This window comes from Daphnia carinata, chromosome 7 (genome assembly GCF_022539665.2).
Source record: "Daphnia carinata strain CSIRO-1 chromosome 7, CSIRO_AGI_Dcar_HiC_V3, whole genome shotgun sequence".
Lineage (NCBI taxonomy): Eukaryota > Metazoa > Arthropoda > Branchiopoda > Diplostraca > Daphniidae > Daphnia > Daphnia carinata.
The window spans coordinates 7,219,559-7,236,294 of NC_081337.1; the positions used below are offsets into that span (position 1 = coordinate 7,219,559).

The 16,736-nt window shown below is 41.8% G+C and overlaps 3 protein-coding genes across 6 annotated transcripts in view; 1 reads left to right on the forward strand and 2 right to left on the reverse strand.

Moving 5' to 3' along the window:
* LOC130685480 (uncharacterized) overlaps positions 1–10,810 on the reverse strand; it is a 38,583-nt gene extending 27,773 nt beyond the window's left edge. Inside the window, exon 1 of the mRNA XM_059496235.1 lies at positions 10,806–10,810. The gene's annotated coding sequence lies outside the window, so the exon portion shown is untranslated. The remainder of the gene's footprint in view (positions 1–10,805) is intronic.
* On the reverse strand, positions 601–3,139 carry LOC130685535 (uncharacterized). The gene is made up of 3 exons (XM_057508850.2): positions 2,997–3,139; positions 1,774–2,850; positions 601–1,664 (listed from the first exon to the last, which is right to left on the reverse strand). The coding sequence occupies exons 2-3, from the start codon at positions 2,848–2,850 to the stop codon at positions 1,518–1,520; spliced, it is 1,224 nt and encodes a 407-aa protein (XP_057364833.1). The 5' UTR covers positions 2,997–3,139; the 3' UTR covers positions 601–1,517.
* Positions 10,811–13,155: 2,345 nt separating the features above from the next.
* Positions 13,156–16,146, forward strand: LOC130685836 (neuroendocrine protein 7B2-like). Of its 4 annotated transcripts, none has more exons than XM_059496237.1 (10): positions 13,164–13,371; positions 13,577–13,658; positions 13,901–14,010; positions 14,198–14,388; positions 14,731–14,868; positions 14,929–15,023; positions 15,087–15,194; positions 15,352–15,396; positions 15,602–15,679; positions 15,854–16,146. In XM_059496237.1, the coding sequence occupies exons 1-10, from the start codon at positions 13,346–13,348 to the stop codon at positions 15,923–15,925; spliced, it is 945 nt and encodes a 314-aa protein (XP_059352220.1). In that variant the 5' UTR covers positions 13,164–13,345; the 3' UTR covers positions 15,926–16,146. The 4 variants fall into 4 exon arrangements, with proteins under 4 accessions (XP_059352221.1, XP_059352222.1, XP_059352220.1 ...); XM_057509123.2 differs by having other exon boundaries at positions 14,737–14,868; XM_059496238.1 differs by lacking the exons at positions 15,602–15,679; positions 15,854–16,146 and adding an exon at positions 15,474–15,534 and having other exon boundaries at positions 13,156–13,371; positions 15,352–15,437.
* Positions 16,147–16,736: the final 590 nt, after the last annotated feature.

Below are 16,736 nucleotides of genomic sequence, written 5' to 3' on the forward strand. Positions count from 1 at the left end.
AGCCAACTTCGTTGTAGTAAAAAATATGATACGCCATTGCTGGCAAACATAATCGGATTGGAAATAATTTTTGTACGTTTGATCTGGAAATACTGCATGCCCAAATAAATACACAGCAGAATATGGTTGTATTTCAGTTTATTGTAAGAAAAATATCCAGGCAATAAGTAACAGTTTGATAAATCGAGAAAGGGAAAGAAGAGAGAAGAGGAAACAAGTATGTAGTATATAGGCCTGTATAGAATCCCAAATGGGAGTGGAGCGGAAAGACATGATTATTATAATTAGTATAATACTATATATGAATATTTAGAATTGATTCAGAAACATACGTGTATATCATCAAGTCGTTTTCTTTCTTTTCCCGCATTTAAGAACAGCTCGCCGCCATCGTGCGTGCTGATTCGCACGTAGGAAGCGCGCGTCCAATGCAAATATTATCCAAAATAAATGAATGAATAATTTGTGAATAAGAGGAATGAATGAAGTAACGAATGTTTAACACGGAGATCGATCATATCGAAATGTAGGAGGGGAAGATGTGTTGCACTTTTAGGCTAAATGTCTATGGCGAAGAAAGAAAATAAGAGTGAGACGAAATTCCGAAGAAGGTGGTTTGTTAAGTATGCTCGTCCATGGTCATCACAAATGTCACCCAAATGGATTATCATACAAATAAGCATACAACATGAGGGATGTATAGAAGAAGACGGTCAGTTTGGGAGGGGGGTCAAACAGCGAACAACACAACCAACAATGTAGAGATGATAAATATATTTTGGATGTCATGTTTATAGAATTCTATCATTTATATATTGTACTTGTTCGTGTAATAATTAATATATATTATATTATGTATATATGTATAGAAGATATTGGTTCACATATGAGGAAACAGTGATATATGTGTACAGGTGCGAGCACATAAGGAGAAAAAGTCGTACCTGTGTATGTTGTCTGTAGATATACGTGTGTGGGTGTGTGTATGTGTTTGTCTGTAAGTGCTTTGTCTATTCTGTAATGGATATTTGATAAAACAGCTGAATAGAGAGAGAGAGGTCGACAAGAATGACGAGAATCATGTCGTTATTTCTTTACTGCCTTGTCCCATAAGGGCGTGTGTGTGTGAAATGTGTATGGCACTGTTGGGGCGCAGCGTCTGTATGCCTGCCATTAAATAAAAAATGCGTGGGTTGATGACGTGTGTGGGTGTACGCATGAGCCTATGTGTCGTACGTGACCGTGTGTCGTGTGCCTGTGTGTGTGGGTGTTGAGGAGGAGGGGTTGCGTGTAGACCGGGAGGAAGACGTGATTCGCGGCCGTCATCCGTGAAGTAAAAATAACAACAAAAATCGTCTCCTTTTCCACAAGCGAAAAGAAGAACAAACGCTCTCTTTATCCTGACTGATAACAGAGCATTGACGGAAACGTTCGTCGAGCTGCTACAGAAGCCTGCCGAGTTTCAAATATCACCGGTTATCTTGTTTGGGTTGGTTTTCCTTTCAGATCTTCGTTTTTTAAGCTTTGATCTTGTCCAGCGAATGAATCTGCTTGCTCAGGAGGGAATCTTGCGATGGTGCGACAAAACGCTTCGCCCTGCTGTTCGTGTCGTTATCCTCTTCTTCCTCGGTTGAAGCTTCTCGACCTTCATCTTGGGATGATTTCTGTAACATATAAATGACATTTCAAATACTATTCTCTAGTCCTTTTTTTTTTTTAGCTTCATCAATGCTCATCCACTCTTCAAACTCGAATGAATTTCAAATCGATTACCTGGAGACGATTGTGCATGTTCATGAGCCGCTGAATCGTGTGATAGATGCTATTGTTCTCCACATCCGTTTTAGCTAAAGCAGGTGGAGTGGCGGTGGTGGTGCTCATCTGAGGCGGCTGTCTTTGAGGGGAGGGCGGTCTCAACAAGGGTTCCTCTTTTTGTCCTTGGTGATGTTGGTTTTGCAGATGGAGTGCCAAAGTAGCTGAAGATGTCGTCGTCGTCGTTGCCGTCGTGACGGGAGTTTCGGTTCGAGTAGGGGCCTTTGTCACAGCTCCAAGCGCAACATTTTTCTTTTGAATCTCGCGAAGAGCAATGGGACGGCGCTGTTGCTTCTGTTGAGTCAGCAGCAAATGCAATTGCCTAGCAGCTTCTTCGTCGTTATCGATATCATTGTAATTGTCCCCAACTTCGTTGTCATCCATGCGCGATCCCAAACTCCAGTCGTCTGAGTACTGGTTCTCCATTTCGGCGTCTCTCTCAGACGGCTGTTGCTGGAAGAAACGCTGGACGTACTTTTCGAAATTGATGACATCCTGTCGGCTGATGGGCTGCTCGTAGTCATCAACCGATGCCATGGACATGCCGTCGTCGATGTTGCCCATATCGTCGTCCATAGATGCGTCGTAGTAATTTGGTAGGGACGAACGCTTGATGGCATTGAAAGGCCCGCGTCCACGCATCAGCAGGGCGTTGTTGTATAGTTCGTTGTTGTACAGCTCGTCAGTGGGACTCTGGACTGGATAGCTGGGCGACTGCTGTTCGCTCAGGTAACGATGCGCAACTCCGTAAACCAATGGTTGTTGTGACTGCTGCAGCTGCGGTTGTTGCTGGAATCCGGCTGTCATATCATCCATCATGTTGGTATGGCGGTCGGCCAGGTAGCCGTACGTCTCAGTACCATCATCCCACGGGCTCAGGGGATTTCCAGCTCTCCACGATTGTTGATGTTGCGCCAACGGTTTCGCTTGCTGAGCTAGACGGCTACGTCCAGACGCGAACATCATGTTTGGAATAAAAGCCGCTCGGCAGGCTACGGCGGCCATCATCATCATCATCAGGTGGGTTGTCAAATGCATCTGAAGACACCCAATACGTTTCATTGTTGGGAATACATTCTCGATCATTAAATTTAATTAAAAACTAAAGATCTAATCCAAATGGCGAGACCAGTATTTAACTTCGTTGAACTCGCTTTAGAATGATAACAAGATGTTAGACAAACCTTGAGCCCGAGTGTGATAGTTGGTGTATGCCTTGAAGTGTACTGCGTCAAAACAAGAACTTTTGGAGCTCTAGTTGCCAGTAAGAACAGGGCGAGAAATAACTTGGAGCGAAAAAAAATTAAGCCTTTTGCCACACGGAACGAGATTGAGATGTGAATGTAGTCGGTGGACGGCGGGGTCTGTTTTATAGCTGCCGGCGTGACGTCAAACGCGCGCGGGCTGGCTTTCCACACGTAGGACAGCGCTAGCGCTATATACCAAATGGGAGGGAACAGGGCAAAAGCGGGAGGAGTTGGGGCTTCTTTTTTTTCTTTTCTTTTTTTTTTCTTTTAGTTTTCCTTTTTTTTTTGCGACGGAGTAGATCTGGCTGCAAACAACCTGCTGCCCACCCACGCAACTCAATGAAAAAGGAGAGAGCACGCGCGTTCTACGGCCGCCCTCTGTGGACCTCTTTGGCTTTTCCCAGTCTTTCTCTTGTGTACTCTATCTCTCATCCGCGTACCGCATAAAACGGCTTTTCCGTGAGTGTACATGTTTTCTCTGTTGGCCTCACGGCTGCTGAGTAGGCGCTTCGTCGATTTTGCCACGCCAACTACTGCATTCTTATCCACTGGCCTATACACTGAACGTTGTACTTACCATTTCGCTGGCTGTCTCGTTTTTTGTTCTTTCATTCTTTTTGCAGCAATGACGGGTCTTACGATTGCAATTGTCGTCGACCCGAATGCCAGTTCCATTCACACAATACCGGAAGTTGTTCCATTAACATTTGAATCACGTTGCACGATCCTTTCACGCAAACCGATGAGGTGTGTACCATCATGAAATTTTACAGTTAACGACACGCACGCTAGACGTTGTGTACGCTATAGAGATACATATAAGCAAAACAGGCTGACGAATATTTGATTACTAAGAGGCAATGCTTTTATGAACAGATGGCTGTGCCGTTCGTCTCGAGAGTGCAATTTGTCATTCCTTACTTTACCTTGTCTTCATCAGTGTATTTATGTTGATGTACAGACTATATCATATGCGGCAACATGGTGACTCTTATCTATACATCTAGAGACGAGAAACTATAAATAGAGAATGGTTTGGCGATGTATTGATCGCTCGCTGCGCGCACGGCTTTCCCTTTTTTTGCCCTTTTTTCTCCGTTTTCTTGTACTCGATCCTGCTTGTTCGTATATGCTCACACGCGCTAGCGTTCACGAATCGCGGAAAAAAAGGACAGACACTGTGTAGCGGGACGGAATGATATGTAAATATGTACTGTTACATATGTAGACTGTCCAAGAAGGGTGAAGGACACGAGATATAGACTACATTGTACTGAGATTGAATCAACAAAAAATGATTTTATAGCTACAATTGCTGAATTCTGGACTGTTAAAACATTTGAATTTGAAAGCGCTTTGATAAGGGGATTGTTTAAAAGTAATACTGGTTAACCTGTAAAAAAATAAGACAATATTTCTTCAAGTCGGTTGGCAGTCAGAGTTACACTTGCACTGACCATTATTAAAAGATAAACCTTTATGATAACTCTGTATTATTCATTCATAATACACCTTGACGTCGTCGCTTTAACTAAAAAAAACAGTACCTTATTTGTTCTGCTATTCATTCAAGTATACATGTGATGGATGTGGTGTGTATGCGGCCGGACGCTAATACTCGGCGCTAGCGTGAAACAATAAAGCTACATTTGTTAAGTAAACGCGTTTTGATTGCCAAAAGGCTTGAATTACGATTTCCTTGCCCTCTGACTGGCCCTTACTGGCAATCGTTTCACGGAAAATTGCGAGCCATTGATTTTCTATTTTCCTTTTGTGACAAACTATGGAGTGGGAGAACCAAATTTTTGCAGAATGTTCTTCGAAAAATCAGTTGCAATGTATCAATCCTATACAAAAAGATTGAAAGGCGTCGTCTTAAACAAAAAATACAAGAATGGAAAGCGACACGCAGAAGTAATATGCAATAGATCAATAGCACCAAATCAAATACCCAAAAAAACAATAAAAATATTACATAACCATGTACAGCTATTAAATTAGGTTGACCGAGATACACCCACTTCAACACAATCTACCATCGCACGAGCCAAGGTTGTGATGCCAAGGTTGGGTTTGAATCCTGTCATCGCAAAACTTTTTTTTCCTTTTGTTTCTGTTTCTTACCCCTACCCCTGTACTATCTAAACTTGTTTTAAGGTGGGCAGGTGGAGACTTTCTTCGAAAAAAAATGAGCCTTTCTCACATGTTCTTGCTACAGCCGTATCAGAGTCTTTCCCTTACACTCTCAACTGAGTTTAAAACAAAGCTGAAAAGGGGGTCACGTATGTTCTGTTTAACAAGACAAGAGCAAACGAATATGACGCAATGATTCACGTCAATTTCACGCAACGGTAGAAAACCTGTTGTTTTCCCTATTGGCGTATAACCATCAAGTTCCTCAGTAAAAATCGATTATGTCTGTTGACCTCAGCAATACGTGTACAACGGTTTTTGCTGGTGCCTTTGTGGCACCTGCTTCATTATTATTTGCAAATCGATACACTTCCATGGACCCACGAAAGGTCACCAGACTGATAAAAACTAGGCCAACGCCAACACGTCAGCCGAAACGAAGAAAACAGAGCTTGTCAGGTTTCTTTTATTGTCCAGAGCAACGTGATCCAAATCAAAGCTGTTTTCTGGGCTTTTCGTGTCTGAATTGCCAAGACACTGAGCTGTTACACAAGCAATCTCGTCAAATAAGAAAGGTTTCCTTTATTGTGGTGTACACAGTAGTTGACGGAACTGCGACCTTATACAGCTGGGAGGCCGGCATTTATTGAGATGTTCTTCAACGCCATTTGCTGTTATCTTTTTTTGTTCCTATGGACGTAAACGAAACTGTATCCTGTGCGAAAGGCGTGGGCGTGATCCTGCCTGGCGTTTGGTTTGGGGATGTTGACTGGTCGGTTCCAGCCGCACCGTATGGTTAGGGTAACAAAAATAAACACAATGACGCGAGAGAAAATGTCGCCCTTGCTATTTCCATTTGGTCTAATGTTCGTTGACTATTCAACAGTACAATCCGCTGTAAATAACTCGACATTTCAGTCACTCCAATTTAGTTTCCTTTATGCTAGACTCTCCAAAGAGCACAGTATAGCAAATGATCAATGCAGCTAACTAGCGCAATGGCAGTGGAATACAAAAAAGTCCGTGGAAAAATCTATTACGAATGAATAAAGGAGCCACTCAGAGGCCTGATCCGGCTTTGACGACAATACAGCTCGGCAAAATCGCTGTGTTTATTAAAGACCTGAGCAGATGTATTCAAGTAAGCACGCAGCGCATTTTAATTATGTATACTATCTACATGTTTAAGTCTAGACAACATATTGATCGAGCCACTGTTATTGTAGAACAGAGGGAAGGTTTTTTTTTTTAGTCTGGTTATTTAGTTTGACATGATTGCCTCTCACGTGCCAGGAACAGTAGACACACGTGAGGATTTTTTTATATTCACGAATGCAGGAGGCTGCATGTACAAACGCCCACGCTAAACCCACGGTCGTCGCATTTTCGGGGAATCTTTTGTTTGAGTGTTCGTTTATCTTAAAAATGTTCCTTGTTTCAAGTTAATGTAATTTTGTGTTCTTGCATTGTTGCGAAGTGACATGGGTTTATTCGAAGGCGTTGCGCTTTATTATGCGCAAATCGTAATGTCTTTTACGTTTTAACCTATGGCAACTGTTCTTGGTTTTGTAATTGAACTTTCAGCCTATTGCACGCGTACGGCCATGTGATTTTGCATATGCCAACCTTATTAACAAGATATCAAAGTCAGCTACACGTCTTAGTTTATGCATCAGTAATAATTTGTGTCATGCTAACTCCCAAATTGCTTAGTTACCCGAACCTTTTTATTCGACTCCATATTTTTGAGCAATCAACAATTCTTTATTAGAACTTGGAACTTGAAAGCTAAGAAAAAAGCTTTTGCGTAGGCGGGTGTAGACGTCAAAGGGTGAACACTCTCGATGCCAGTTATTCGTTGCTCCTGTTCGAGCTAAGTAGGCTACTTCATTTAGTTATTTATAGTTATTGCCATTTAATCCATCCGATTTGCAACAGCTGTTAGGTCTTCGGGGAATGACGTAATTCAAGTTATGCCAGTCCAGTACTGATGTTGACTTGCGACGTCGTTACCAACGACAACAGGAACGTTTTTCTTTTGTTCCCTTTTTCTTGTTTTCACCACATTCGGGGGAGCTGCTGATGCTGCGAATTTTTTTTCCAATATAGCTTGTTAGTCTATATATAATACTGTATATGCCGGCCCATAGTAAATATGGCAAGCGAATTTTGTTTCTGTGTACACACAATGCACTTTGTTTCTTGAAAAGACACAGCAGATGTTTTACTTTTCTTGCACCTTTCTCCCATGCATTGCCCTCTATATTATTCTATACACCTAATAGCGCAAAACGATCGTCTTACGTTCATAACATTTTATCCACATCTCTTCCCTTAGGACGGTAAACGATGTTTCGGTGAGGGAAAAAAAATAAAATAAAAACGCGAACATTAAGGAACACATATAATCGTACCATGCACCATCGTTAATATGTGATATCATTGCTGTTGAGTTATTACCAACTAGTAGCCGAGTTCTGTCGGTACTTGTTGAGATATGGTGGTCAGGATCTTTATTATAAGATTATAAATCAATCTTCTTACATACACAGACGGCCTTTTACATATCCAAGAAGTGGCTTAGCCTCTTTCATATGGGACCTTATATCTTCTACGTCCCTTGCATGTCCTTGCGTATCGTCCGTCATCCTGTCGTTAGGATCGCCTCTTTATGTCATCTAGACTTCTTTCCGCCTATTTTCCACGGCCCATTCTCAATTCCCAACGAAAGGCAAAACGATGTCAAAGATAAGCGAAAGCAATTCATTAGCTCATCCCTTCTTTTTTAAGCCCTTATGCCCATAGAAGAGTTCTACAGGCTTCACAGAACCCAAGGACTATTTACCCTTCAGTCAGATACACGAGATGGAATTCATATATTACATCAGTGGAAACATGTAGAGTTCTTGTAAAAAGTGCGCCGTATAGCAACCAGATGAAAGAGCTTGTTACCTTTCAATTAGTTTGCAATTGACAACGGGTGGTACAAGGAAACCGTCAAGGCCATCATTTAATCCAGTTTGAAGTGATGCGGATGTTGTGGTGCGAAGAAAGCTACCGCAACGCTGCAGTCGTGAGGAACTTAATATCCTATATGTGTACATACTGTGTATAGAGCAGGTTTATACCACAGCACAGTGTAGTAACGCGACAGAAGAACGACGCAGAATAAGAAGTTACGCAGCAGTTGGAACTTGCAACAGAGTTAGACAGGGATATTTAGGGCTACTGTGTCAAATACTGCGTATACAAATATGCGCTGTATATAGTAGCGCATAATTCAGGTTCTAATGTCAGAGGAGCGAGCGCTCGACGAGCCGTCAATTCAATCAAGCCCTCCTCTTTTCAATCACTTAATACGATGACGAGGCATAAAGACTTGGCTACTATGAACGAAGAAAGAGATGGAGGAAGGAAGTTCCAGATAGACGCATATAAAGAACGAGAAGAAGGGAACGAAGAATTATAGCTAGCATAATAGCTCCCTACTTCTGTATGTACACGCTTTGTATTGGGGATACACGTCCTGCATATATGTAACTGCTCTGTATTTATGTGTGCATCTAGGCCTTAGGCCATATTAGTATCAATGGCCGGAAGCGGCATATATTAAAGCAAATTAGCCTATTTCATATTTGACATACACACAATGGCTTTTCTTTCTTTTGGCAAGGGCTCCATGGATTACAATCCGCTGCAACCCCAAATCATTTTGGGTTTCTATCTTCGCAGAGAGAAGGGAAGAGAATTAAGATGATTCTTCTTCTCTTCCGCTCCGCCACACCTGAGCGAAATCTGTTCACAGAAAACTGCAAAGGAGTATAAAAGACAAATGCATATATAAACTACGGAGCCTATATCTTAGAAGCTAGAAAATAAATGCACCGTAACACGTGGCCACCGACGTAGGTGGTTACCGTTGATTAAAATATACATATACGACTCTTGCCACATGACAATATCGTGATGGCAAGTAGGATGGATGTCCCGCTATAGCAACAGGCGATTCCAGCTTACCGTAGTATAGAGCAAGGCTAATAACCATGGGAACGCGGAAAGTGACAACAAGAAAAAATCCTCATCGCTGCGCAGTTGGTGTACGTGAAATGGTGTTTCTGTGGATATAAGCACGGCTCGCTATTGTTACGTGTCATCTAACATTGTGTACGAAATAAATGTTGTAATACGTCGTTTTAGTCCGTCGACGACAACATCTCTCTGGCTATTGCTTCGTGTCATGCACATCTATGAGAAAATCAGCCTCTTGTGTACGATGGAAAGAGGATTTTAAAGCTTCACGTATATCAGAGGTGATCGATCCTCTTTACAAAATGCCTCAGACACGATTATACCTTTCTCCTCTGGAACATGCGCCGTTACCTCTTCTTCTTTTTTTACCTTCAATTTATGTTTAGCAATTTATTGTGCTGTGCGCATCAGCGTTTTCCTATCTGACGCAACATCCGCAGTTTGATCCGCACGTATAGGTTTGTAATGAAACGATTTACTAGCTAGATTGTTATCGATGATGACTTTTATGCCAGCACCATTTGACGGGTGTAGTTTTTAGGACCTCATACATATGCATCGTTTTCTTCGAGAATGCTTTCTATATCTGAACGACCAAGTGACGTGAAGCTCTTTAGCTGAGCGCTTTGAATCCGAATATCGCCCAACAATTTTAGGTTTGAATATCACAAAAACTAAAAGACTCGCAGGAAAACAAAATTGATTTTCGTGATCTTCATTAAATTTTGAATTGCAATCTTATATAATTTGCCCTAGAATTCGGTACATTTTTCGCAATTCAAAGCGAACTTGATTTCAACATTTTTGCTATGTTTTGAATCGAAATCATGTCTTTTTCTTTATTTTTACCTGCTGACGCGAGCATTCGTGTTATCCAGTAACTTTTGAATAATAACTGGTCTTGGATCAATAAGCATTCCCTCTTTTCCACTTCCATGTTACGCGAGCAACTTCGATACCGTGTGCTATTTATATCTGTATCAAGTACATTTGTAATTTATTCAAAATCTGTTGGTAATACAAGGCTCGTGTGGTGTAATACGCGTCCAATCCGTGATCCGTAAACGAATTGGGGCCGTCAAGCAGCAAGATTTGTTGTATATCAGTAGCTACATCTACATGGCGTAGGCTGCTCCAGATCACGATGGATGTTGTGCAGCCTGCATCGGAAAGATGGAAAGTTATTCTCGGGGGAATGACACGATGGATGTTCAGCCCCAACGAGCGTTGCTGCATCGTCTGATGTCTTTGTAGTCAGTGGCGTGCGTGGGTTGATAATATCAGGTCTTCAGTCCTGGATGATGAGGAAACTGCTTATGTGGGGCGGGTATAGCTTCTACCGGAACCTTCCAGAGGTAAATTCTTTCCTACTTGTCGGCTGGTTTTTGCATAATAGATACCAGTCGCGTGCTCAAGATTGTGCACGACGCCTACTTACTATAACTTCATCTTCCAATCATAAATGCAGCTCGAACTTACGGACGCTTAGGGTAAAAGTATTTCTTCTAACTTGGTTCCGCAGGGAAGAAAGATGAGCATACATTTTTTTTGCAGTAATACACTAGACGGATCCGCACGTTTGACGACTAGAACAGACAAATAAAGGAAAAAAAATAGATTATTCAATGCTTGATATTGGTATTTCTTTATCCATAGGTGCCTTATTTGTATCTCTTTTTGTGTGTACTGGTCGTCAAGGAGAACCACCGTTGGATATTCATGGAAAACTCTTGGACACAGTATACATGGCAAAACGGGTTTTCCTTTCGGGAATGATATCATGTTGTAAGAGAATGCGATGGACCCGAAACAATTCTCACGCTGGCAGCTGCTCGCGTGGGAATGGCGTCCATTCATGTTCTCGCTGTCCTCGTCCGCAATGGCGACAGTCTTGTGCCAATCTGTAGAGCGAGGGGCACAAAGAAAGAAAGAAGAAAAAAGATTGACGTCATCAGCTCCTCTTTTTCTTGGCTATGGACGAACAACATGAAGGACGACTCCCCCACCCCCGTCTGTGTGCTCCTCCCGCAGACTCCCCGTTCGATAGTCAGAGGACTCTTGTTTCCCTGCTAGTTCTACACGTCGTGTACAAGACCGCGTATTTAGACGCTATCCTGCTCTATCGAGGAATCCGAACCACCCCACGGTCGTCGGCTCATTCATAAAACAGACTGCGCTATTGCTACTATGCAGTTGTTGCATTACTCGCTAGTTTTCAACTGCTGAGTAACTGTTTCTATAATAATACCGCTATATACATGCAATCTTATATTCTTACCATGCCCTTGGTGGACGGTCTCGCGTGATCGGCACGATCGATACAACAGATTTCTATTTATGGCCTTTGTGCTCTTGACTTTGATTTCGCAGAACTACTCGTCGTCCAACTGAAATTGCACACGTTCCGCTTAGTTTGTTAATAAGTTGGATTCTACAGTTTGATAGTTAACAATTCAAAAGTCTGCATGAAAGTTAGGAAAAGAATTGAAAGGCCCAAGTTGTTCACGGGGCAAACTACTGTATATACGAGAAAATGAGCCAATCTATCGCAAAACATCAGAAGAAAAGAGTCAACGTTAAATCCATACGACTTGCATAATTACGCAGTCAACTTTCTCCCCTAGTGACATGGCCAGAACTTTATCCAAAAGACTTATGGTTGGTTTCGCCTTCAAAGACTTTTCTATCCAATCCATATTATTCCGAAAACTGTATATCGATAAAGCGAATAAAATATAATGTAGTTCATCAAAATGTACATGTACTAAACGTATATATAAGTGTAGCTGAAAGCCAAGTCAACTGGGAATGGGCTAGCCATTTGGAATTGTCATATTAAATATGAGGCTCTGCTTGGACGTGCGTTATGGCTTGCACCCCACGGATTTGGCCATCATTTTCTCTTAGCAGTAGCTTTGATAAGAAGAGATAAGGACAACGGTCGCGGACGTCAGAGCCCCAATGAAACTATGCTGCTGAAATGAAGCGAATAGAGAGAATTGCGGAATCGGATTGACGTCATCACACCCCGTTCTCGCGCAAGTCGCTATAGTTTCTTCGCTTCGTTTGTTACTCGAGCACCACGATCGATATGGGCCCTCTATACATCTAAGCTGAAAAAGAAAAGAAAAAAAAACACTTCACCCGACAATGACCTTCCACGCAGATACGATTTTCATTCACAATTCAACTGCCAATAGACGCGGCCCTTCCCGACCCTTTCCCCTATTTTCTTTGTTGTCAAAGAGAACTATGCAACTTGAGACTGTTTCAATGCAGTAAACGCTATACCACTATGGGCATAATATGCCAACACAGTTTAACTAAAGCTGTCGATTACCCAACAACGAGCAGCAATGAATGCCGTAACGACACACACACACAGAAACTTGAATGGCCATTTGTGTTTGATCTTCATTGTTCCATGTCTCAATTCATTTTTCAGTCACAAGACTATCAGCTAAACTGCCAAATGCAATCTCTGGACAAAACTACATCGTTTAACCGTTACACATAGTATTTTCTACCTGTTTTCTTCGTTTAACATTTCACGGTATCAGTAACACCTCGACTCAGTTCTTTACATTCCTCCTTTCCTTTATGTAACTTCCGTTTTGTTGGAATAACGACTTCCGGTGGATTTAATTGGTTGTCCTTCGCCAAGGAAAGTTATTTAATTAGAAAATCCCTCTATTCAACATTTATTGGATCAATGGACATGCTGAGAAGAAAAAAAGAAACCTGTTCGAAGACGAATAAAATGTCAGCGCTTGCGCGAGACGTCTTTGACAACCGCGCCACGTATGCGAGATGGAGGCGGGATAGCTGCAAGAGGAAAATGTGAGGAAACAACGAAAAATCAATATGGCCAGCAACGGAAGGGGAAGGGGCTGGATCACGGTGACGGCGGCCATGTTGAATCGAAAGGCAAGAACCCTGTTCACGATGCACCAAGTGTATAGCCTCTAACGCGTTCTACGGCAGCACTGCAGCAGGGATCCGAGTTGCCCATTACTTGTGTAGGTCTCTGTTACCACCGTCGTCAGTTCACTCCACCTTTGCCATTGACAACTTTTTTGTTTCCGATTGAAAAGAAGATTAAACTATTCAACAACAACAAAACGATGGCAGTGGCTACCGCAATTAGCAGGTATAATTCCTATTCCTATCTGTTTTTCATCTGCAATCTCCTTTGTTGCTTTGGCCTCTTCCAAGAGAAGAGTGGCCATGTTTTTTTTTTCTCTACCAGGTTCAACAGCGAATGCGTTTTTTGTTTACTTTAATGTCCCTTACTATGTGGGATTTTTGCTTACCATAATGGCATTATTCCAATTGAAAATCTCATTACTATTCAGGCGATCAGCAACAGGTACGGTTGTATGTTTGGTGCTGCTCAGCTCCTTCATCGCCTTGACTACGGCTTTCCGCTCTCATCAGGTAAAATTGGATGTGATATTACGTAACCACTCAAATAGAGTACTTCCTGATAAAGAATAATATTCGATGAGCAATCTTTTGCCACGTATGGCTGTATCTAAGCTTTCCGCTATTTTTTTGCTCGTTCGCAAATGGAATTACTTTGTCTTATTATTGATAAACTAGAATCAAGGATTTGTCTGACTTTGTGTCAACTCTGTCTTATAATTCTACTGTTTCCAACGCTGTACACGTCGCTGTAGGAAACGGTACTGTCGGATGCTTACCTACGAGGAATTATGAATCACCTTGGTGACAAAATGCTGGCCGATGCTACCGGTTCCGAAGGTTACCTCGATTATCCCCTGCCAAGGTTGTTTACTCTTCTTGCTCTTCTTTCTTGGAGCTCCATTCTTCAGATTTTCTTTAATAATCTTATTGATAAAACGAATGCTGATTGAATGATTTCTAAACCCTTCATTTCTTCTATTTTTTTTAATGCATTTCTGGATGAACTGGTCGGGCCTTTTTCAATTACGTCGACGCATACGGTTCGACAGCTACGAGGACATGATGAGTCCATCGGTAACCAGCGAAGCGGAAAGCGAAATGAAAGAGTACGAAGAGGCTCCCGAGAGTTTGAACGAGCCTCGTGAACGTTTGGGACTTGGACTGTCTCTACGCGACCAAGAATATCTGAAGCACAGTTCGTTGTTCTCCCGTCAACAGGAAGATGATCAACCTTCATCAGGTACGTATCTCCATACACATTTTATGCTATCAACCAATTCATTACTATAGGCATTTCATAAATGATCTCATTAAGAAAGAAGAAAGCGAAAATGTTTTTGCATACGGGATGCGAATCGTATTTTACCATCGCGTGTAATTTGATGAAAAGTTCTTGATGGCCTTAGCGAGTAGCTGCTACTTGAACTTTCAGCGTAGTCAATGCGGCTAACGAACTTGGATTTATGTGCGTCACAACGCCCAATATAGATCACGGTTGAACAGCCGCACCGAGCACCTGCTCCATTTTTGTTTTGTCACGAACTTGTCATTACGTCATGTAAGTAAAGGTCGTATTTTTAAGTTGCAGGTGCCCCCACTGGTTCGCTTAAAATCTCTGAAACTGGTTCGACAACATCGGGATCCAGCTCGTCCGGCAAATCTGAGAATGTCCTTCCAGCATATTGCAATCCACCTAATCCATGCCCGATTGGATACACTGGTATTTAGTGGGCCTTCCATTATTCGAAAATTACGTTGATTAAACGTGTGCATTTGATAGCTGAAGACGGATGCCTGGAGGAATTTGAAAACACAGCCGCATTCAGCCGCGAGTACCAAGCGGCCCAGGATTGCATGTGCGACACGGAACATATGGTTTGTAACGATATGGTCAAAAGTTGAAACCGTTGCTTAATAAACTGCGTCATTGTGTTGTAGTTTGACTGTCCAGCCTCGTCGTTGAATCATAAAAACGACAATGCCAAAAACCGGGCCGCAGCCAACATGGTCGATACAGCCATCCGCAAAATCATGTCCGACTTCCAGGTGGGGTAACACGATTTTCTTCATTTTAATTAAGTTCCTTCTGAATGCCAGTCGAGTTGATAGGTTACCTTTGTCGTTATACCTCCTCCGTCAATGACAAATGAATGACATTTTTGTTCTGCTTCTTTTTGAACGTTACGTTACTACCTCGTTAAAGGGAGAACACAAGTCTTTGGTATCCAAGAAGTTCTTCGCTGACAAGGTAAGGACCAAAAGTAGTTTGTGCCCCAATTGCTTTCAACTGTTCTTAATTAGAATCCAAGGTTCCATTTTCAAAAGCTTTTCTTTCATTGGCTCCTTCGTATGAGTGTTGGTCTTGGGCTTGTCGATTTACTTATATCGTTCGTCCTTTTTTCTTTTTGCGTATTTTTTTTAAATTTTGACTTTGAATCACGCTGACTACAAAGTATTATGACGAACTGACGGGATTGAAAAAGCGCGCACAGGAGGCCGTTGATATGGCTGGTGCCGACTCACACTCGACAGTAAGTTTCTTTTTCTCCTAACAATAAATTTAGCCAAAGCCTTTTATTTGATAGCCTTACGCGTTTTTTGTGGACCGATACACAAACATTGTCTAGAAGTTCGATTTTAAAAGTTCTTCTGCAATTGAACTCGATATCTATGCACTTAACATACTTTCCGTTTGTCTTACGTAGAGCGAAAATCCTTACCTGCAAGGAGACAAGCTGCCGATTGCTGCCAAGAAAGGTAACCGCGTCGGCGTCTAAACAAAAGCGACGTCATCCGAACCGGCATTAGAAGAATCAGGTTCACCGATGACTTCAACTTTATCTCTCCTACATTTTGAATCGGAAATATCCTCCACTATTGGTGTTTCGCTAACGAAACAAAATACTAAGGAAAACACGGTCGTTAATGTTCCCATTTGCTATGTCAGATTTCATTCGAAATTCCAATTTGTTCAAAAGAAACACATTCGATTTGAAAACGAGTGATCTGGTTCTCTATCCTGTGTTGATTTTTTTTTCTTTGAAAGGATGAAACGCTATAGAACAGTTGATTTGTGTACTATTTACCTGTCGGTTATTGTTTGTAGTCAAATTTCTTATGTTACCATCACTTAACCTAAATTTAAACTGTTATAACGATTCATATCGCGCAAATTGATTAACTTGCCAGACACCTTTATCGGCGCACAATTCATACGTATAGTGCAGCATTTTTCGTCTAAAAGAAAGAATCAAATATACACGTATTATGAAAATCCTCGAGCTTTCAATCACAGACGGATTAAAGGAAACCATAGTTCCTATGTGCTGAATCTCAGAAATCAAAGTACGTCAAACCGAAGCTTGTTTTCCCCTTCCGTAGGGTTAATTATCTATATCAGATCGACTGTTAATAGGAAAAGTACCTAGGAACACAACGACGAGTTCCGTATTCGGAAGATTGTGTGTCTTTCTTTTGATGTTTTGTTTTTGCATTTTTATTTTTGTCCAATACCAAGAAGAGAGCCGGACTTGCCGGCGGGTTCGCGCGAGCATGATATACCTATACACATCCTTAAACACATATTTG